Here is a 22,505-nt window from a genome sequence, read left to right as displayed (position 1 = left end):
ACAAAGGTAAAACCCCAGTCATCTCAAGATACTTAATGTCTTTAGGAGGTACAGATTCTTATTATCCAGCTTCTCTGAGTGTATGGTACAAAATATCACCATTGGTTAGCATACATTCCTCACCTTCCCCTCCAGGCAAAGCTGACTTACAAAATATCTTTGTCCTATAAAATAAATCTTGCATTGCATTTTGCCTGCAGACACGTCTGTACAGCTTCCACAGATTGAAAACCTGACCTTGCTCCTTAGGCAATGAAGCTTAAAACACAGTGCATTTCTACATATGGGAGGAGGTTACAAAAAGGACATGTAAGGGAAATCCATCTACTACGTTTGTCTTAAAACACAGTCTGTACTGTTGCTTTTCTGAATAATATAAATTGAAAAGTAAGAGAGTTGAAAGATATCTCTTCAGATTCACTAGCAGAAAATTTTCACTGAGGGAATTACCTAAAAAAAAAAGCACATGCAATCCAAATGTCTGATTTTACTGCAAATACACGAGATTAGATAAACTAAATTTGAATAGAGAAACTCTCAACAGTCTAAAAATAACTGAAACTTGGCCTCTGACAATACTACCACATAATGTCTTGTTCTTTCTAAACTGTTTCACATAGTTTACTATCTCACTCAGCATTCTTGACTTCTGCAAACCTTCAAATTCATGATTACATGAAGAATGCTCAAAAAAATAATCCAACATTTGCATATTTTGTGGAATCGCTGATGATCACTATGAATAATACTAAGTAATTAGAAGTTTCTAAAATTGTTATGCATATTTTGTTACCAAAGTTAAGATAACCATTTTTACATTAAAATATCTTTTAATACAACAAAAATAACTGCCTTATGTGCTAGCTATAATATAACCATTCAAAAATGATTTTTTTGAAGTTAAGTATGAAATTAAATGACGTACCTGAGGGCCAACAACCCCACCAGGGCCAGGAGGACCAGTTTTTCCTTGAAAACCCTGTAAAATAATCATAAATGTTATGTTACCTAGAACAAGATATAGAAGAGCAAAATTCAGATCTGAGCTGAAGAGGAAAAACAGAGATTCCATGTCAGAGGGTCTTCTCTTCAAGAAATAAAAATTAGATACCTTTTTTTCTTTTTCCCCTGTGTATACTTAGAAGTGAAGTATTGATTAATCTTTCCTAGCTCTATCAGTTCCAATCTCTATGAGGAGATTATCACCTGTGTAAAAACAAAGGTGTCATTTGGCTTGTGTTTTTTAGAAATGTTGGGGCCTGCTCAGCATTCCTCAGGGTACAGTCTCACTGACAGGTGCCCAACTCCATCAGATCCAGTTAAGCCTTTTTTTTTTTTTTTTTAAATCTTCCTCAAACTGATTCTCTTCTTGCTGCAAGCCAGTTGTTATCATGGTTCAGTTTGGCCTGTAATTGGTTAGGCATTTTTTTTAGGAATTTTCTCTCAGACCTTTGAAATGATCCAGATTAAAAAACAAATACAAAATTCCTTTGCTCTAATTACTGAAAATTAAAACTGCTACAGGTTGAATCATTCATGTGTCTGTCATTCCTTTACTTTGTCAAGACTTTGTCTGGAGCCTATTGTAAAGAAAGATCAGGTTCGTCAAGAAAGGCAGGTCCTGCTTGACAAACCTGATCTCCTTCTGTGACAAAGTGACACACTTAGTGGATGAGGGAAAGGCTGTGGATGTGGTCTACCTTGACTTCAGTAAGGCTTTTGACACCATTTCCCACAGCATTCTCCTCAAGAAACTGGCTGCTCTTGGCTTGGACTGGCGTATGCTTCGTCGGTTTAAAAACTGACTAGATAGCCAGGCCCAAAGAGTTGTGGTGAATGGAGTCAAATCCAGTTGGAAGCCAGTCACTAGTGGCATCCCCCATGGCTCAGTACTGGGGCCAGTCCTCTTTAATATCTTTCGATGATCTGGATGAGGGCATCAAGTGCACCCTCAGTAAGTTTGCAGATGACACCAAGCTAGGTGCATGTGTCGATCTGCTCAAGGGTAGGAAGGCTCTGCAGGAGGATCTGGGTAGGCTGGACAGATGGGCTGAGGTCAACTGCATGAAGTTCAACACGGCCAAGTGCCGGGTCCTGCACCTGGGGTGCAACAACCACAAGCAGCACTACAGGCTGGGAGATGAGTGGTTAGAAAGCTGCCTGGCAGAGAAGGACCTGGGAGGTTTTGCTGGATAGTTGGCTGAATATGAGCCAGCAGTGTGCTCAGGTGGCCAAGAAGGCCAACAGCATCCTGGTTCGTATAAGAAGCAGTGTGGCCAGCAGGGCTAGGGAGATGATCGTCCCCCTGTACTCGGCTCTGATGAGGCCACACCTCGAGTACTGTGTTCAGTTTTGGGCCCCTCGCTACAAGAAGGACATCGAGGTGCTCGAGCGAGTCCAGAGAAGGGCAACGAAGCTGGTGAGGGGCCTGGAGAACAAGTCCTACGAGGAGCGGCTGAGGGAGCTGGGCTTGTTCAGCCTGGAGAAGAGGAGGCTCAGGGGCGACCTTATCGCTCTTTACAGGTACATTAACGGAGGCTGTAGCGGGTGGGGGTTGGTCTATTCATCCACATGTCTGGCGACAGGATGACCAGGAATGGGCTAAAGTTGTGCCAGGGGAGTTTTAGGTTGGATGTTAGGAGAAACTTCTTTACTGAAGGGGATGTTAGGCATTGGAACGGGCTGCCCAGGGAAGTGGTGGAGTCACCATCCCTGGAGGTCTTTAAAAGACGTTTAGATGTAGAGTTTAGTGATATGGTTTAGTGAAGGACTTGTTAGTGTTAGGTAAGAGGTTGGGCTAGGTGATCTTGAAGGTCTCTTCCAACTTAGATGATTCTGTACTTCTGTGATAAGGGATCACTGAATGTTGCCTATTTCTTGAAAACAACTTGAGAAGACTTGCTATTTCCCAGGTTTGCAGAACACATTGATATTTTGCAGTATACTCAAAAATTCCTGATGCTAATGATATTCTTACTGCTATGCTTTTTCTTTTATGTCAAAAATGTATCAATTTTGATACATTTACTTCAAAATTCTATTTTGATAGATTTACTTCAAAACAAGTAATAAGCAAAAGAGATTTCAGCAGCAAATATTCAAGACGACTTGAACACCCCGTGGGTTCATCTAAAATACGTAGTAAAAAATTTACACCAGTTTCTCATGCATGTGCTTGTACCTAATTACCCTTTTTTTTTTTTTTTTAACTTTATGTGAAAGACAATATAACAAAACTGAGTTTCTTGTAGTGAGAAGGTCCTTGATTAATTCTAACTAACGAAACAGCTAGTGCATTTCTATTTTGTCCTTTCACAGGCACAAAACACTAAATTCTATTGTAACACCTGGCAATCTAGAGAGCTCTGCAGCTGATGCTTCCCACCAATCTGTGATCAATATCTGAAATGAATAATAATTTCTAAAGAGGAACTAGTTTTATATTGGTTTCCAGTATCTAGGTTATTCCTACATCTATATTCCTAATTAATTATAACATTAACATTCCCGTCTCAGCAAACAATGGCAGTTCTTTAGAGAAGCATATGGCTTAATGGGGGAAGAAGCAGTATCCTTATTTTCACTGATATTTACCTCAGTTGCTGTCAACATACAGCTCTTAGTCCACAAACAAACTGCAATCCAGGAATTTTGCTCCCTAATTTTTTAAGGCTGAACATGTTTCTTAGCCTGATTGCTATAATGCCTACATGCACCGTTGAACTTTAATGAGAGACAAATGAGAAACAGAATTCTAAGACCATGATTTAAGTAGTGAGATCAATGAATGTTTTCTGATTTATACATTTTTAAAAAATCAGAAATGGAAATCTTCTTGGAAAAAAAAAAAGAAAGTCAACGAATCTACTTTCTATTTATTTATTAATCTGTTTTTATACAAAAAAATATCTATGAGAATCCATGGGGAAAATACTTTTAAACTACTTCTTACTAATAAGCTGTGTTTGTGCCTGAGTTACTCAAATGTTATATCATTTTAATCCTACTAAACCCAAAAGATATAAAATTAGAGTACCATCGTACAATGACAGTCCATAGTTTTATTGTATTTTGCATCTTCCATTTCTAGTAATGAGTGAAATGAAAAACCATGGAATCACAGAATGGTTGAAGCCCATGGAGCCTCTGAATATCATTGGTCCAAGTCCCCTGCTCAAACGGGGTCACCTAGAGACCATAGCCCAGGACCATGTCCAGATGGCTTTTGAAGATCTCCAGGAAGGGAGACCCTACAACCTCTCTGGGCAACATTTGCCAGTGCTTAGTCATCCTCATAGTGAAAAAGTGCTTCTTGATGTACAGATACAACTTCATGTGTTTAATTTGTGCCCATTGCTTCTTTTCCTGTCACTAAACAAAACTGAAAAGAACCTGGCTCCAGTTTCTTTACACCCTGCCTTCAGGTACACATTGGTAAGATCTGCCCTAAACCTTCTCTTCTCTAGGCTAAACAGTACCAGCTGTAGAATATATACTTAAATAAATATATTTGTTACTTTACTATTTTCAAATAAAATGTTCAATACAAAACCAAAGTTTTCTCAACAAATCTGCATCCATTTAAATTCACTTTGACAAGCGAAACACAACTTGGACAATTGTATGCAATTCGAAATGCAAACTAATGTTAATTTTGACCCCACCAAATAACCTTCCTACAAGAGTACATGTGTCAAATTGTGAGTTTGAAGTCACTGAAAAAGAACAAATAAGCAGTAAATAGTGTTTCTCTCCCATGAAACAAACAAACAAAATACCACCACCATCATTGCAAAGCAATGGCATTAAAATGTCAGAGGAAAATACAGTTTTTCAGAATGATGTGTCACTCCAAGGTCTATGCTTCCACTTCCAGCAGTGGAAGTGACTCAGCACTCACTTCTAGATTTCCAGTGAAGATGGAATTCCAAACATATTCATCATGATGAGAACATTTCTCTCTAATCTCATTTAATTATTTCTCTAGCTCTGGAAAACCCAAGTAATAATTTTATTTTATTTCAGTGGGAGATAAGTCAGGTTTTGGCACTACAGAAATATATATTTTTTAATAATTCTATTAAAAATGTTGTGTGTTACTTTTCAAATTTTGCTTCCAAGATGTACTTATGAGGATTTTTAGGGGAATTGCATAGAATACAGTTTCATAATTGGGCTCTTTTTTTCACAGGTTGAATCATTCCTGATAGCACTTTCCAAAGCTGCTGACTTTTGAGTTTCCTATCTGTTTAGTGTTAATTAGTAATTCTTTATTATGCCATGTTACATGACATTCAATCAGAAAAGATAATATAGTGATCAAAGATGATATAGTGGTTGCCTGACAAATCTTAACTAAATTTGAGATCTGAGTATTAATTTTTCTACTTCTATTGACTAGTTAAGCACACTGTGATGTTACTAACTGAGCAGAGCAAAGAATAATATCACTTTTGTAGTATGGAAACAAAATAAAGCTTTCTTATGCCTAAACTACTAAACCTACAAAGAAAACCACAGTTATCTTCTAGTCCCAGCCTCTTCCCTTTTCTCTGTTATCTCTGTTTCTTTAGTTTTGGTCACATTATAATGTCCTTAAGAGGTTTGCAACACTAGCACAGCAGAGTTCATTTACTTACAGTTTCACCCCGCTGTCCTGGATGCCCAGGCAAGCCATCTTTTCCAGGTGGCCCCTGAAATTGTAAAATACATAAATAATTTCTTATACATCCTTAATACTGAAAAAAAAAAACATATGATTAGCTGTATGAATCTCTATTGTCTCTCACTCTCTCTCCTTTTTTTTTTTTTTTTTTTAGACTAGTCTTCAGTACAGTTTAACTGCTCTGATATCAGCTATGATTTTAATAATACATTTTCCCTGTTTCCTCCCTTGATGCATGTTAACAATTGTTTGGAGAGTGACTGTTGGTTTGTCTAGTACATGAATGTTAAAAATGGATTTCAGTAAATTCAGAAGTCATAGAAAGTCCCTATACTTCCTTTCAATTTTTCTTTGCTTAGTGACTTAGTTAACACAAAACTAAGCATTATGGGAATATTTGATGAAATTTCAGTTTCTGGCATTGGAAATAAAAATAACAATCATATGGATAAAAAAATCATAGGTGGTCTGATGCTTTTGTACTTACTCCATGTGAGCAGAAGCACACTAGAAGAGCAATATGACTACTTCGGGCTGCAGCTCAAATGTGTAACATATATGTCTGCTACTAATGAATGTCTCCTTCCTCTTCATTTTTTCCTCAATTGATCAACTGTTAAAAGGAAATATACACTAGCAGAGCAGTATTTTGCTTAAACTCAGCTTGTCACCTGGACTTTGACATCAACATACTAGAGAATTTCCAGTTTAATATATTATGCTGAATCGACATGAGCTGCCATGATGATGACTCATCTACCATTTTGAATGTGAATGAGTTCTTGTCTTAGCTTTAAAGCTCCATAAGCATGGGGAAAATTCTCCTATTGGTAGGAAAACATCTCTTAAATAAACCTTCAAACATTACCTGCAAAATCATTATATGAAAGATAACAGTCTCCATATTGTACCTACTTATTTTAGAAGATACTTACTGGAGGTCCTTTTGGTCCAGGAAATCCAACAGGTCCCTGAGGCCCTTGTGGTCCCTAGTATAAGGGCAACCAAACAGGCAAAGTTTTACTTCAACTGTCATGACACTTAAAAGTTTGCTTCAATTATAAAATATATGAACTTTGTAGATAATACATGTATATGGTTGTAAGTCTAATCTCCATTGCCATAAATATTGGTAGCAACAATTCACTTGCATAGGCTGAAAGCAAGACTAGCTCTGTAGGAATGCAGTAAGAAAAAAGAAAAATTACTTATATGAAGTATGTCTCTGTTTAACCCCTGAAATTGTGCTTAATAAAGTAGGAGTTAGCTGTGAGTAAGAAATATTGTTTTCTATGTTGCATAAAGCATAGGAACTCATTCATGGTCTATTAACTGAATGCAACATTCATCCTTGGCAGTTCTTTCACTCCGAAAATATTTCAAGCTATTTTGATAACAGTTTAAATTTCCGAATAGAATAAGCTTTCCCAAGTTACCAGAGACCAAGGACAACATTCATGTTTTCATGAATAGTAGTTGAAATAGATGAAAAAAATAGGATGTATGAAAATTTTATTTATGTAGTGTATATTTGTATATATATGGAGAGAAAACTTTCATGCCACATGGCTTTACAAATCTAGTGAAAGATGGTTATATGAGTTAGTACATTGTATATGTGTATTTACAAGCATATATGTGTAATATGTACACAGGTCTACATGTCCACGTAAATCTGTGGTCATATATATTTACAGAAATTGCTGTCGCCAAACAAGACAGAGGCAAGCTTTTAAAATTCATTGCTGACATGCTGAAAGTGACTGTCAGCTTATTAAAAGATTTTGGTCTTTTTATTTTTTAGTGTACAAAATCAGAGTAGCAACCTGAAAAGCCCTATTTATTCTACATGGTCCCAAAGCGGAGAGCCATGTACCCTAGTCATACAGTGCAAGACTTATCCTACCCTACTTGGTATACGATGTGTGGTTTTGCTACAGCACCAGCTCACCAGCTGTCAAAATATGTTAGAAATTTTGGTTTTAAGTTTGATGCAAAAGACCTGAAGCAGGAGGTCACGTCTCCCAAATTATGCTGCTCTTTAGCTGCTCTGATAAAGTGCTGGCTGTTTCCAAGTTCCATAAGCCTCATTCATTAGAGCCCAGGCTCACAGCCAGAGCATGGCAGCCTCCTGCAGTAGATGAAGCAGTATGCGAATGTAACTGAGGGAGAGGTCCCTTCTGTCCAACCTGGAGATTTTGTCCTTAAGTGAATCTTATTCTAGTGTACACCTTGATTAGACTCTAATAATAAATCTGAGTCAACTGAGAAGTGCTAAGCAAAGCAGGAAATTCTCACTGTATTTTGACTCTCACATCTTGAGGCTCTTGAGGCTTTTTAACAAAATATTTGTATATTTTATATTGACAGTATGGCTTGCAGATTTCAAACTACTACACTGATGGATTATGTGAGAAAATGTACTAGAATACTAACAGCATGTTATTATACTTTTTTTGTCATGGATTTTCATTTTAGCAGTAGCCACACAGAATGGATTATTTAATATTTACATATTTACGCTTGGTACATTGAATAGTCTCAGCTGAGTAGAAATGCCAGTTTTATTTCTTGGCTGACATTCACCCCTTTTGGGAAGCAAACAGATACCTCACATGTATCACACAAGTGACATATTATGTGGTGTTCTGTGATACCTCATCTCTTTGCTCTAATCAATTTCTCTCCGGGATGCTTTCATCTTGGATTGATGTCATTGTTTCAAGACCTGTTGGAGTTGTTAGCAAACCCCTGCTTCAGCTCTGCTCTTCAGCTCCTGGTAGCCTGCCTCAGATGTTCCTCCTCCGTGTAAAATAACATACAATTCCTTTTATGGACTATGCCTTGTTCTTATATCCAGCACGCTACTTAACTTGTTGCTCTTTTGAATCCCAGTTTCCTGCCCCCGCATCTCTCTTCCTTGCCACATCATTCCTGTTTCACCCAAACTTTGCTACCCACTTGAAACACTGTCATTTTCTTGATATACAAGTACAAACCTGATCTATTAATATCAGTATTCTATTTGCTGCTGTGTAATGGTCTGACTGCATATTGGATTTGTGTATTGATGAATAATAGAGTAGCAAGCAGAAAACTATTTTAACAAGCACAATAGGCTTTCTCAAGCATGCAGAAAGTAGTTTGAAGGGAATTCTTAGAACAACGACAACAAAAAAAAAGCTGTTTCAGCAAAGAATCTTCTCAAGATGGCTTGAATGATTTGTAAAAACAAGCATCATGCTATGGTAAATAAACTATTCTTAAGAGCACAGACTCATAGTCCAACTGTAATTTGCATGGATATAATGCAAAGTGTGTATGAATTCTCTGTGCCCTATTTATACAAAACTGAGCTACAGATAGAAGAAGCTTTCAGCAAACTTGAGCTTCCCCATTCCTAACTTTGTGAAAAGCAGTATCATTACAATTAATGTTTTGCTAGTTCTGGTTACTGTGGTCCAAGAGGGGTAAATATGTAAGAAGGAATACTAAAAATAAACCACCTCTCCCACACCCAAACCATACTATATACAGTGGGGAAAGACATGCATATAAATAGCTTTCACATACCCTTTCACCTGGTGGGCCAGGAGGACCGTCATTGCCTGCAGTACCCTAGAAAGAAAAAAACAGTATGTTCAAAGGTTAAACCTCTATTTTATTTAAAAGAAACGGCCTGCAGCTGACTTACATTGTGTGTCTGACAATTACCTTTGGACCTGGTTTGCCAGTTGGACCTCTTGGACCTCTTGAGCCTCTTGGACCCTGTCAAAAAAAAATAAAAAAAGATACGCTTAGTCATAATTGTTGAATTTTGTAATAACTTCAAATCAAAATAATTCTTCATAGTATAGTAGAGGCAAATAATATAGAAAAGCCTCTAAGTTGCAAAACAAATGTATATACCGTTGGTCCTCGTTGTCCTCTTGGGCCTGGTTTGCCGTGTAATCCCTGTGAAGAAAAGTTCACAGAAGTCATCTTAACAAACACCATATTTGAGAGATAATGTTTTATACTGAAGTGGGGGTAAAGTGCAACTCTCTTATGTTTAAACATTATTTTAAGTATCTACTTCTCATTTTAATTTACAGAATCGTGGCCCTTTATGGAACTGTCTTTCTGAGTTCATTGAGACTTGTAGTCAAACACACTAAATTTGCCTCAGAGACAGCTTCTGTCATAGGCATTAGAACGTCTTAAACTATTTTAAGATAGTAGTGAAGATGCCACGCAACAGAGTCCCTCTGCAATAGTCTAAAGGACTTGGCATCATTTCCAATGCAATAACAGCCTTGAAGATAGAATTCCCATTTTCCCCATGCACAGTTCCACAGGCTAATGTTGAAAACAAAGGGTAATCCTCTCTCTTTATAAATATATATATATATATATATATTTATAAATATTATATATATATATATATATATATATAAAAAAAACACGGAAATAGGGACTGTAGTACCTACCAGGATTCTGCACACTTGCACAGAAGTAATACAGAAGTTGTCAGAATATTAGCCATTCATTTTTTTGCTACACTATACCTTCTAATCTTACTGAACATATTCCTTTCTTTAGGCTCGGTGTTAGGTTAATGTTGCTGTGCATTCTAATGTAAGGAAGCTTTACATTCACCAGTATTCTTCAGGTAGAAAAAAACTTGATGACTGCTACTTTCTATTCTCTGTGGTAAACACAACAGCAACAGTAAAGCAGCAGTGACGTTCTAGCATAAAGCTTGTTCTTATTGAAAATGAGTTAAATGCACACAGCTGTTTTCTCGAGGTGTTGTTTGTGTTCCTTCCTTCCTTCCTTCCTTCCTTCCTTCCTTCCTTCCTTCCTTCCTTCCTTCCTTCCTTCCTTCCTTCCTTCCTTCCTTCCTTCCTTCCTTCCTTCCTTCCTTCCTTCCTTCCTTCCTTCCTTCCTTCCTTCCTTCCTTCCTTCCTTCCTTCCTTCCTTCCTTCCTTCCTTCCTTCCTTCCTTCCTTCCTTCCTTCCTTCCTTCCTTCCTTCCTTCCTTCCTTCCTTCCTTCCTTCCTTCCTTCCTTCCTTCCTTCCTTCCTTCCTTCCTTCCTTCCTTCCTTCACATTCATATTTACTTATTAAAATAAAACTTATGTGTTGTTCTTATAATGCTACATAGCTAGTGAACTTCTCAGGGACAATTACTGTCTTATTACCAGTGCGTGTGGTAGAATATTACAGAATGATATGCCGTTAAGCAAGACTCATAATAATACCTACTTCACATTACAAAAACAAACAAACAAACAAACAACAACAAAAAAACACAATATACATTATTGTTGTCTTATTGATGGTCAGCATAATAACAAAGTATATAGGCAGTTCAGTATTAATTAGGTCATTAGAACACTAGCTGAATTAAAAACTTTATGAAGGCCTGAGAACGGATCAATATAATTATATTTTCATAATTTTGAGTTTGTTCTTTGATGAGTTTTCATTTTTCTTTTTTTGTTTGTTTGTTTTTAATTAAATCTGATATTCTGATTACCAGTAATGTCCTATTTTGCCCAACAAGGATGACCTGAACATTCTTATACTGCTTTTCTGTCCATAACAATATATCCTAGCTAAAATAACACAAGAAAAATCTAAATAATCTAAATAATGTAAGTGCAATTGGATTTCATGTATTTCATCTAAAAATCATGAATTCCTGCTTGTTTTCATGTGCAAATTAGAATGGATTCTTAAGAACAATAATGATATACGTAACTTTTTATTTTTAATTAAGTTTGACTTAAAGCCATGGTAAGCTGATCATTTCTATGAATTCTGACCCATCCTCTCACTTCTGTTAATTTTATCAGCTTTCTAGCAACACATTCTGCTATATTCAGTTAAGCTTTAGAGACAACACTAGTTTTCTTTCAAATCTGCATTTCATTTTTGGTTCGAAGAATATACCTAACAGATTTTCCCCTCACCAGCTTCCAATAAACAAAGCAACAAAATCTGTCATTTTGCATCTATTTATTAATAGCATATGCTTTTAATGTTGTCTAGTATACTTTTTTTTTTTTTTTTAAAGCTCAGCCTATAAAAACATTTGTGGTAAATCTGAATACTTATGAAGTACATGTTGAATTTCCTTGAGGGTAAATTGTATGGTAGTATGTTAACTCATGGGAAAACAATCCTTGCATGATCACTCATCTATACTGTTAAATCAGATGTTCAAAGGTGATTTCTTTTCACTTTCCAATGTATAATTATGGTAGCATGCCCAATGAGAAAGTGTCTCAGTTCCTGTATGCTTAGATTAATACCTTAAGGAATGAGAACTATTGTCTCAGTATGTCCTGTTTTACGTAACTGTAGAGATTTATCCTAAGAGTGAAAAGCCTGTTTTTATAGTTCCTTAGCTAATAGCTTATACCTGTATTTTTCAGTGACTTCCCATATCACTGAGTACAAAAAGATAATTGTCATGAAAGCAAGAATGATCATACCCTTGCACCTTTCTCTCCATTGGCACCCGGAAATCCTGGGAAACCAGTTGAGCCCTAAATAAGAAATCAATGCAAATATCAGAAAATATCAAAAACAAAACTCTAGTATAGAGTTTTACATTTAATTTATATGTAAAGTACACCTCCAAAACGAAGAACATTTTATGTCATGCCAAATTTGCAAGTGTGGCAACTCTGATAAATAGCTGCAAATTAACTTACCATAATGCCTCAAGTTCAGAATGAATTAAGAAACATCAATGCATAGAATGGACATTATTTGTCATATTAGACAATCTTCATTAAATCTGCACCAGTTTTTAACAGTAGGAAAGAAAAGATCATTAACAGCCCACTAGAAATAACTCTGTCATAACAAAGAGAAATAAACAAGGCCTTGCTACCTCACAGTACAATAATTCTCGTACAAAATAACTGCATTCAAAGCAATTGCAAAGTGTTGCCCCATCAACAGTGGTTCTTTATTCATTTTACTGAGCTGTAAATGACCTTGGGTGGTTTATTCATTGTAAACTGACCAGTTTCATCTAACTCATGCAATTTGTAGATGTGTTTATATGCGCTTCTAGTAAGCAGAATTTATTGGGAGATCATCTGACTTGATTATATGTAAAGAAGCTGCTTGCAGAAGTTACTCCTGCTTCTCCTTTTTCTTCCCTTTCCTTCTGCTTACTGCCCATTTAACCTGAACAGCACCATTTTCTTCTTGATTTATAGTATACAGGTCCAAAGGAAGAGCAGACGGGTTACCTGCCAATGTGTTAATTTGTCATAAGGGAGTTGGGGTCAAAGAGGTGATTAACTTAATAAAAAAAAGTACTTCAAGCTACGGAAGATGAAAAATCAAAGCAGTGTTTGGTTTGGTCAGACACTAAAACTACTGGACAGACTCCTTGCTGTGATATTACATTTATATCTATACAGCTTGTTATTAAAATTGTGATGGCAAGTAAAATGTATATGACAAAAATTTAAATCTTATGTCGCGTGAATCATTCCAATTATCCAATAATGAACTTCGGGGCAGTACAACTTCATTGACAGTGACTCTAATGAAAACCTGACTGATATTCATTGCTGTTGTTTTTATTTATAATAATAATAATAATTATTTTTTTAATTCTTCACAATTTACAACTTCAAAAGTGAATGAAATTGTGAAAATCCTACGCCATAAAGCCCAGGTACGTTTATGATTAAAAGGCTGGTGGAAGAAACAACTCAAATGATCAGACATTTATAGGCATGATTAGGATGTAAATATCTTACATACAAAGTACTTTCTGCAATTGTGCTAATTAAAAAATGTTGTGAAAATTATCAGATAATGGCAGTGCTCTATGAACAAGAAGAAAGAAGAAAAATAATGAAAAAAAGTAAATAAAAAAAAAGTGTGAACCTTCTCAACAATATTGGGACAGAATTTCTTATTTTCTTTACCTAGTTTTACCTAGCTAATAAGCTTTTCTGCTGTTTCTTTTTTCTCTTCTTCCTTATATTAGTTTTAACTGGACTGTGAATAAGTTTCAAAACAATTCTCCAGCATGTTGATGCATTGTAGCTACATTACTTTTTCCTGAAAGTGTCAAGTTAGAAGAGCAAACTGAATGCAGTTTGAGAACCATATTCAATTTTAATCCAATGAGAATGTAATATAATGTAAATATTCTTTGCTGAAAAAAGAATCAGTCAAATTTTATTTGAAGTGTTACATCAGTTTTGTTCTTAGAACTGAATAATGTAAAACTTCTTTGATCTTAGACTTTTCAAAAGACAGATCTCTAAAGGAGAGCAAAAAGAGACTGAAATCTGAGACATTTCAATTAAGAAGTAGGAGGGAAAAAACCCATGCTTGTCAAGGTGAATAGTCTCCATACGTACTTGGTTTTGATATTTTTCATTAACACAAATGTGTTCAGTGAATAAGCATTCTTCAGATAGTTAATTTACTTGACAGAAAAAGGCTATAATATTCAAGAGTCGACCCTTTGCTTATCCAGACAAGAAGTTGTAGTTCTGCCAAAAAAATTGTATTTTCAAATTGGAAGATAAAAATGCATCCCAAACTAGAAGAAAATTGAGGATTGTTGTGTAGAAGGGGTAGATGTTGTGTAGAATGGGTAGATGAATTGCTCTAGATGAATTGTCCTTCAGACAGTCTGGAGATGCAATGTCTCATGGCCTTATGTCAGGAATTGTCTGTAAAATTATGTTTTTATTCAATTTTTTCTTTCTCATTAATCTCAGAAAGAGACTTTGCAATTACTTTAGCATGCTCATTTCCTAAAGCTGTGTTAGGACAATCTTAGGACAACCTTTTCAAAAACATGTTTCAAAAATGTAAACCTTCAATTAAACCAGAATCCATCTATTTTAACTTTTTTTTTTTTTTTCTTTTGCTGCAATCAAACACAGAAGATAACTGAAGGATAGACATAGGCACATGAATAAAATAAGGGTTGAGTTTTGTCATGTTTGTCTTAACAAAAGCAAAAGGAAAATATGATGAAAATTGTAAATCGTATGTTCCAAAGAAATATGGCTTACTCTGTGGAAGAAGCAGTAATGACACAAATGGAATCCTTGTACCACATGAAAAATTGACATCACCATCAGCATCCATTTCACGGTTAATACAATGCTTATTCTCTTTAAAATATAAAGGCAGTTTCTTCTTTCTCAACATCATTTAATATATGCCAGCCTGATGCTGACACAAAACACAACTCATGAAAGGATGACAAAAGTTTGAAGGTAGCATATTTAATAGGAAAGTTAGTGTTCCTTGAAGATCCTCAGGGACCCAACATTTTAAAAGATTTTACTTCAGATCATGATTGTCAAGAAAGGAAATGTGAAAAATAGCATAAGATTTACAGTTCATTTAAAGCGCACCTTTGGACCTTGTCTGCCTGGATATCCTGGCAAGCCGGGCACACCAAGCTTACCCTGCAATAAAAATACAGTGTTAAATTTTAATTTATCATCCTCCATAGTGGTTCAGCAAACCTTTATGGAAAGTATTTTTTTCCACAACCTACAGTGATGGCACTTTATAAAATATAATATTCAATGAAATCAATTACTCATTTTAACTATTAATCACTAGTGGGCTTAATTCCTCAAATCTAAATAAAAATCCCACTCCTGTTAATGAGATCAGTAAAGTCAGTACCTCTAAGATGTGGGGCTAAGGTCATTACACTATTAATATTCTGTATGAAATCAGGGCATGAATATATTGTAAGTGAGAAGTTCTTTTTACTTTATACACTGTGATGTCTGCTTTTTCATAGTTGTTTTTTTTTTTTTTTTTTTTTTTTTGTCCAAATAGGCATTTGAAGAATCAACCATTTTCGTTGAAAAATTCTAAGCTGTTTGTGACTATGATAAATCACACTCCACTAACTATTTGCTAATGATAGATTTCTCAACAAACATGACTGCTTTCCTGTGTTCAAATAGGACAACAGGACAAGCAGTCTGATCAACACTGACATTACTGATTCCTAGAAATGAAATACAGTACCCCATGGAGTTGATCTCTTCAGATGTCTAGGGGATGATTGATGGTTTGCCACTTTCAAAGGTAGCGGGAAAGCAGTTTCAATCTTTGAGAGACGGGAACTCTAGGGATGAATTTGAGTTTTCTAAACACAGACCATGCTCTGGCTGTCACATTTTGGAGAAGATTTCAATGTAAAATATATGATTATACTATATAATATGGTAATAATAATATGATTATACTATATAATATGGTACTCAGCAGTAACCTTAGATAATGGAAAAGAGGAAGCAGGTACCTTTATGCTGAAAGGAGTTTGTGAAAATAAACATGCTTATTCTTAAAAAAAAAAAATAGAGCACATGAATAAAAATGTCCATTTTCATATTAATGTAAGCCCACAGGTTTGGGCTTACATTATTAAAGAAGAATTATTTCCTCAATTTATAAAAATAATTATAATGCTGCCACGCTGTGCACTGTGCTACACTGAAACAAGTTGCATGCCATACAATGGTTAAAATCTTTTGCAGCATGACACTGCAACAAGTCTTGCTAAATTCAGTGAAAATTTTGTGCCTCATTTATGATTGAGCAAGGCTCAGCTGCCTAGGTTTTGAGTGTGGATATAGATGTTTTTTTAAGCTCCTTCCTGACATGTTGTTCATTCTTTTGACACGGTCCTTTCCTAGGACAATGCTGCCCTAACCTGCTTGGGAAAGCTTTCTTATCACAAACATAGAGAGTAAAAGACCACTGTCGTACTTTAATTACTAGGGAAGAGTAGTACCTTTGCATAAAACAAGTCATAGGAAATGAGAAGGGAATAAATAGGACACTGATAGTTGCTCTTACAGGCACTTCCCTGATACTATGAGGAAATCTAAGAATTCACAAATCTCTCTCACACTTTTTTTAAGGACAATATACATATGTCTGAAATTTCTTTTTTGTTTTATTTTAATCATTCTTTCCCATGTTTCCAAAATGACACTTTCTTTTCAGACGCTCTCACCCAGTGAGATATATATGAATTCGTCATCTTCCTTTCCTATTCTCTATTCATCCCTAGTGTTTTTTTGTTGAGGTTAGGATTCTACAGGGATTTGTACTTACCTGTGTGTTTGTTGCTTCATGTATTTTATTTCCCTGTCCTTTATTCAGTCTTCTCTTTAAATAGTACCTTTCACTTTTGCCAAGCTTGTTCGAGATTTCTATTGAGGATATGTTTTCTGTTTAAACCAATCTTAATGACACAATTTGCTATCATATGACTGAATATTAATTCACTCTCCTGCAGCACCTTTATTCCTCCTTTGTACCTAACTATTTCCTCTGAATCATATTTTTTGTAGTTGGTGTGCACTGTATGTAATTTAGGACAAGAAATTTCCTGCCTTATGTGCCAATGAGGTGTTACAGTGTTGTTTTTTATACTTGCAAAAAATGATTCCAAATACCTGTTCAAATGTGAACTCCGGTGACCTGATGTAGTAGTGTTTCATAAAAACTACTGTTAGATAGCCTAAGATCTTGCAGATCTGGATGTTTGTCTTTTTAGTGATGACAATAATGGGCTACATCTATGTTATGAGGCAATTACATGTTTATGTTGATAACTGGCTACTGACCTTTTCCCCAGCGGGACCAGCAGCACCTGGGTCCCCAGATGGACCTGCTCGACCTTTTGGACCTTCTGGACCATCTTCTCCTCGTGGACCAGGCTGACCAACTTCTCCCTAAAATACAACACTATATAAATATGGAGCAATTGACTGTGTGCATATAGAAGCAAGACTACCTACAATTACTTGAAAACAAATTTTTATTAAACATAAATGGAGATTAGGAAAATACCACTACTTATGTTCATTATATAATGCAAACGCACAAACTCATAAAGGCACCAAATATTACTTGCACAACTGTTAGAGGCCAGTGTCCTTGTCTGAAGAGAGCTCGTTCTGGAAATTGCATTCTTATTATTTCTTCACTAAATTCTTTTGAGGGCATTCTGACAATCCATATATGAAAAATTTTTTGATCTAAGAATTTTTATTGTTACCATCATCACAGTTATTTATGTATACAGATTAACAGATACAAGCCACTAGTCTCTTGTGATTTTTTTTTAAACTTCTGAAACACTTTCTATCAAAAATGTGTCCATTGTATAAAATAAAATAGGCACATTTGTATTATACGTTATAATGTATTTGTATATATTGTATAAAATAAAGTACATTTTGACAGAGATTTAGTAGATACGAGGTTGGAATGGAAACATCTTATTCTGCATAGATTAATCTTCCTCAGGCAAATTGTGGAGGATCTTGGAATCTGGAAAAAGAGACTCACTAGGAAGAGGCATAGTGCAAATGATATCCAAAATTGACACTCTTCCTCTTTATAACTGTGCCATTGTTAATTCAGAAGAACTAGATCTGTGGCTTATATCTGTGCATGCACAAGGAATAGAAACAACATAAGCTAAAAGCTTTTACTTTATCTTCGATGTAAATTTACTTGTTCCCTTTAGTGATCATTTCAAAATAATATTTACACATTTTAAGATCCTAAGAGACATGAATAAATGCTTACCCGATCACCTTTAAGGCCCATGTCACCTTTAAATCCTGGGAAACCATCTTCACCCTAAAGAAGGCAGAAATAAATGTAATAAGACTTTTAGTAATAAAGAGCTGTTTTTGTTGTTGTTGTTTGTTTTCTGCAGACAAAATAAGAGAATACATTTACTACAGATTCAAATAATTTGCTTAGATAGAGTGAGAATATAAAAAAAAAATCTAATATGGCTATTCCTATGTTAGAGAAAGTGCGTAAGTACACTATACAAAATGACTTTTTAGTTTGAAAGTTCCTAACAGCAACTGTTTAAAACTGTTTAAAAGGTTTTTTAAAGACATAAACAAAATAATTCTTAAGTTTTATCATTAATTATCATATAAAATCATTTCTTAACTCCTAAACATTTTTGGATTATCACCTTTTTTAATAAGACCATCAATTTAATTAAATACAAAAAAATGGTGACAAATTATTCAGTGTTTTTCTTTTCAATAGCAGAACCTCCCTTTTAACTAACTTTTCTTTTAAACTAGTGTCTTAATAGTGTCATGAAAGGAATCAAAGAATTGGCTGGTAATGGTCATATTAATGGTCATAACCACTAAAGGAAGAAGTGGTCTCTATACAGTTGTTGGTTGTCGGGCAACACAGCCTTGCCTACTCTCGCTGGCTGATGTAATGGAAATAAAGTGGATAAAACAATGGACATTAAGACTGAATTTCTATACAGTGGCAAAAAAAGGTGAACATTATTTTTTATTCTTAGTGTGAATTACTTATTTACTGCCTAATAAGTTCTGGCAGAGAATTTACTCCAGATATTTTAATAGGTCCCCATAATGAAGTATAAGCAGACAGTACTTGTACAAGTTTCATTTATACCTGTATGAGTTATTTCAAATACAAACAGAAATCTCCAGAGTTGTTCAGTTTAGTTGTGCACAATTTAGTCTAGCATATTTGATCAACTTTTAGTTCAGTCTTCCTTAATTTAACTCATCATACTCATTATTGCTCCAGTATCATGGGATCATAGAACGGTTTGGGTTGGAAGGGACATTAAAGACCATCTAGTTCCACCCCCAACCCTGCCACGGGCAGGGACACCTCCCACTGGACCAGACCGGGTTGACCAAAGCTCCATCCAAACAGACTTTGAACACTTCCAGGGATGGGGCATCCACAGCCTCCGTGGGCAACCTGTTCCAGTGCCTCACCACCTCCATAGTGAAAAATTTCTTCCTTACATCTAATCTAAACCTACCTTTTAGCCAGACAACAAAAGATTACTGACAGTGCCTTTTTATCTGATGTTTAGTTGTTATCCTGGGAGCAAAGTTCTTTGTGATGAATGAGCATTTAGTAAATGCGTTTTACTGTGATGCTATTAGGTTTTTTATACAATGAAGTAATATTGCTGACTTTGAATTTGAGTAACGTTTGGACTGTCAATAAAGCCAGGAAAGAGCAATATCACGATCCAAATGTTACTGAAATAAACAAAGAACAAAGGCTTTGTATTTCATCCTCATTTCAAAAAAGCGTAATGCATTTTGCACTCCTGGGCCCAGAATATTTTTGTCTTCTCCTTGATCAGGGAGACAACTGTGAAAGCTTGCAAGGCTAAAGCCATTTTGACTCTGTTCAATATTCAGAAGTAGCCATGCAGAATGCAATAAATAACCCTAGAAAGAGTTATTCAGATTTAAAATAGATTTGCTGTGGTGCTAAAGAGCTCCAAATAGTTGATGAGATATTAATATTATAAATAAACAAAAAAATATACACTAGCAAATCTACTTTCTCAAAAGTATGCGTTCATGAAAAAAAAAAGAGGTACCCCATCATGAGTCATTGAAAAAAAAAAAAAGAAAGACTAAAAACATTCTACAAGCAGGTTTCATGTGCTTTGCAGATGGTGAAAATAAGCTTTACAAGGTCATCTTAAATTGCATACATTAAAACTCCAGGGTGGTCCTCAAAATTTACTGAAATTTTTACTGAAAAAGGTAGCGTGTAGAACGTGAAAAAAAATCTTCAGTTGTAAAAGCTGCTCCCAGTTATGACTAATAACTACTAATAGTCAGTACTAATTATATGAGAACGCTGCAGCATATCAGTGAGAAATGACCATCTGCCAACCACTGACCAAATGGCTGCCAAATGAACTGAAACTCTTCATCTTTCACAGTGAGGTTCCAGCTGTTGAGATCTACATGGGTTGATTTTACTCCATGTAGGGGGAGAGAACTGAATGCTGTTTCTTCATTATTGTTAACATACATACACAAATACTAAAGAGTTCTAGTCACATCTACTGATCATAAAGAGATAGACCTCCTCTGATATCCCTGGGGCCATTTAAGACCTACAGGAGCTTTCCTGACTGATCAGTTTATTTATTTCTTTCTCTTACTATACTTTCTGATGAGTAATAATATCTTAGTAATTTCAGTAAAAAAGGCCTCTGCGTAACTGCCATTTATCTATGAAATAATTTGTGTGACCTTTTGAGGTGTTCAGGGGAGTTCAATGTCTAACTGCAATTGTGAGATCAATTTTTAGGAACACAGGAATGTAGTGGAGATTATTCTAATCGGCACTCATTGATACACATACGTATACATACACACATCTATTTAGCTTACTTGTATGTGAGTCCTGTATTTTGTCCTAGCTGTTTTTTAATCAATCAGTAAGGCACAAGTTGCTTTTTTCAAGTGTCCAGTCTTCATAGTTATTAAACATGCTCCTCTTTTTTAGATTAGATTTAATAAGCAACTCTAAAATGAGCATGCAGGCTGGACAAACTGTGGTTCAGGAAAGCCTGAAAATGTACAGCATCTCTTGGCATCTGAGCCTGAATGACAGATCTCTAGTGTTCAGATCAAGGGTTTTTGGCAAGAGTTGGTTTTCTGATTTAGAAATACAGTTATAAATATATACACAATAGCCACAAGGTAAATTTGCCTGTGGGGACAGGACTGATGGTGTCTGTTATCTGTCACTGATTCTGAGGGCCAAGTAAACTGGCAATTTAAACTCTATACTGGCTGTAGTTTCAGCCACTTCAGGCCATCAGAAGACAGTAGAGATGGCAGCACTGGGTGTTTGCTATAGTACGTGCATTTGCACTGTGTAAAGAAGTAATGTTATCAGGGAGATGTAAAAGCTTTCTTCACACTTATATATCTGCATCTGACTGGGGCAGTCCATCACTAAGGAAAAGACCTGGGTTAAAAATACCTGGAACCTAGAAAGCTTTTGGAAAATTTGGGTACAAAATATTTAAAATCTAGCATACAGCCTTATCAAGACAGAATGACACTGTTGTTACCACAAATCTCTCTAACAAGCTTCTCAGCATCCACATCTATATAAATAACATCTATCAATAAGGCAGAGAATCTCTAATTTTGTACTTAAAAGCAGCTTAGAGAGAAATCACTTAAACTGGTGCCAAGAGAATCCAAACCCATTTTAACAACTGAATATTTTATATTTATATTGTACCAGCATAAATACTCATAGAGGTCACTGATTTATGAACTGGGCTTGGTATGTCCTTAGGCTGAGGCAAAAATAAACCCACTGCTGCAAGAGAAAACACACGGCAGTGAAGGAGACAGAAGACACTGCAGTGAAATAAAGAACAGAGAAAGAGAAAGGAATTACAAGTTGTCATAGATTTACCTTTTCACCTTTGGATCCCTTGAGTCCACGGACACCATCAGCTCCCTAAAGATAGAATATAAAGAATTACCCACATGTATATAATCAAAATGGGTTGGGGGAGGGATCCAGCAATTAAATCTTACCTTTACACCCCTAGGACCTGGATAGCCAATTGGACCCTGAGGACCTGGAGGCCCCTAAAATAGATTGGAGCAAAGAATCTTTGTTTGTACAGTAGTTGGTTAACAAGTATGGAGCAAAGAATCTTTGTTTGTACAGTAGTTGGTTAACAAGTACTTCTTAGCCTAATCCTTGTTCTTTTACTATACTGCAGCAGTCGTGTGTGAGACATCAAAATAACAGTGAATTGATAGACTTTTCAGGCTGTCTGACACAAACAAAAGTTATGTCATCACAAAGTAGTCTTCACTATCAATATAAAACTATTAATGTATTTATGAACTTGGGAAACTTCTATCCACAACACAAATAATCTGAAACAATGGTAATTTGAAAATGTGCAAAAAAAAAACACCAAACAAAGCAACCACCACCACTACCACAAA

At 35.6% G+C, this 22,505-nt stretch overlaps 1 protein-coding gene across 8 annotated transcripts in view; it reads right to left on the bottom strand.

Annotated features, from left to right (window-relative positions):
- Nucleotides 1–22,505, bottom strand: part of COL11A1 (collagen type XI alpha 1 chain) — a 142,868-nt gene that overhangs the window by 43,818 nt on the left and 76,545 nt on the right. For all 8 annotated transcript variants that reach the window (XM_068691307.1, XM_068691305.1, XM_068691309.1 and 5 more), the window contains 12 exons: nucleotides 22,083–22,136; nucleotides 21,958–22,002; nucleotides 18,277–18,330; nucleotides 17,307–17,414; nucleotides 15,063–15,116; nucleotides 12,147–12,200; nucleotides 9,575–9,619; nucleotides 9,380–9,433; nucleotides 9,239–9,283; nucleotides 6,601–6,654; nucleotides 5,640–5,693; nucleotides 926–979 (listed from right to left, as the gene is read on the bottom strand). In XM_068691307.1, coding sequence (XP_068547408.1) covers nucleotides 926–979; nucleotides 5,640–5,693; nucleotides 6,601–6,654; nucleotides 9,239–9,283; nucleotides 9,380–9,433; nucleotides 9,575–9,619; nucleotides 12,147–12,200; nucleotides 15,063–15,116; nucleotides 17,307–17,414; nucleotides 18,277–18,330; nucleotides 21,958–22,002; nucleotides 22,083–22,136 — 675 coding nt within the window. The remainder of the gene's footprint in view (nucleotides 1–925; nucleotides 980–5,639; nucleotides 5,694–6,600; nucleotides 6,655–9,238; nucleotides 9,284–9,379; nucleotides 9,434–9,574; nucleotides 9,620–12,146; nucleotides 12,201–15,062; nucleotides 15,117–17,306; nucleotides 17,415–18,276; nucleotides 18,331–21,957; nucleotides 22,003–22,082; nucleotides 22,137–22,505) is intronic.

This window comes from Anas acuta, chromosome 8, assembly GCF_963932015.1.
Source record: "Anas acuta chromosome 8, bAnaAcu1.1, whole genome shotgun sequence".
Classification (NCBI taxonomy): domain Eukaryota; kingdom Metazoa; phylum Chordata; class Aves; order Anseriformes; family Anatidae; genus Anas; species Anas acuta.
This window is presented reverse-complemented; position numbering and strand designations above follow the sequence as displayed.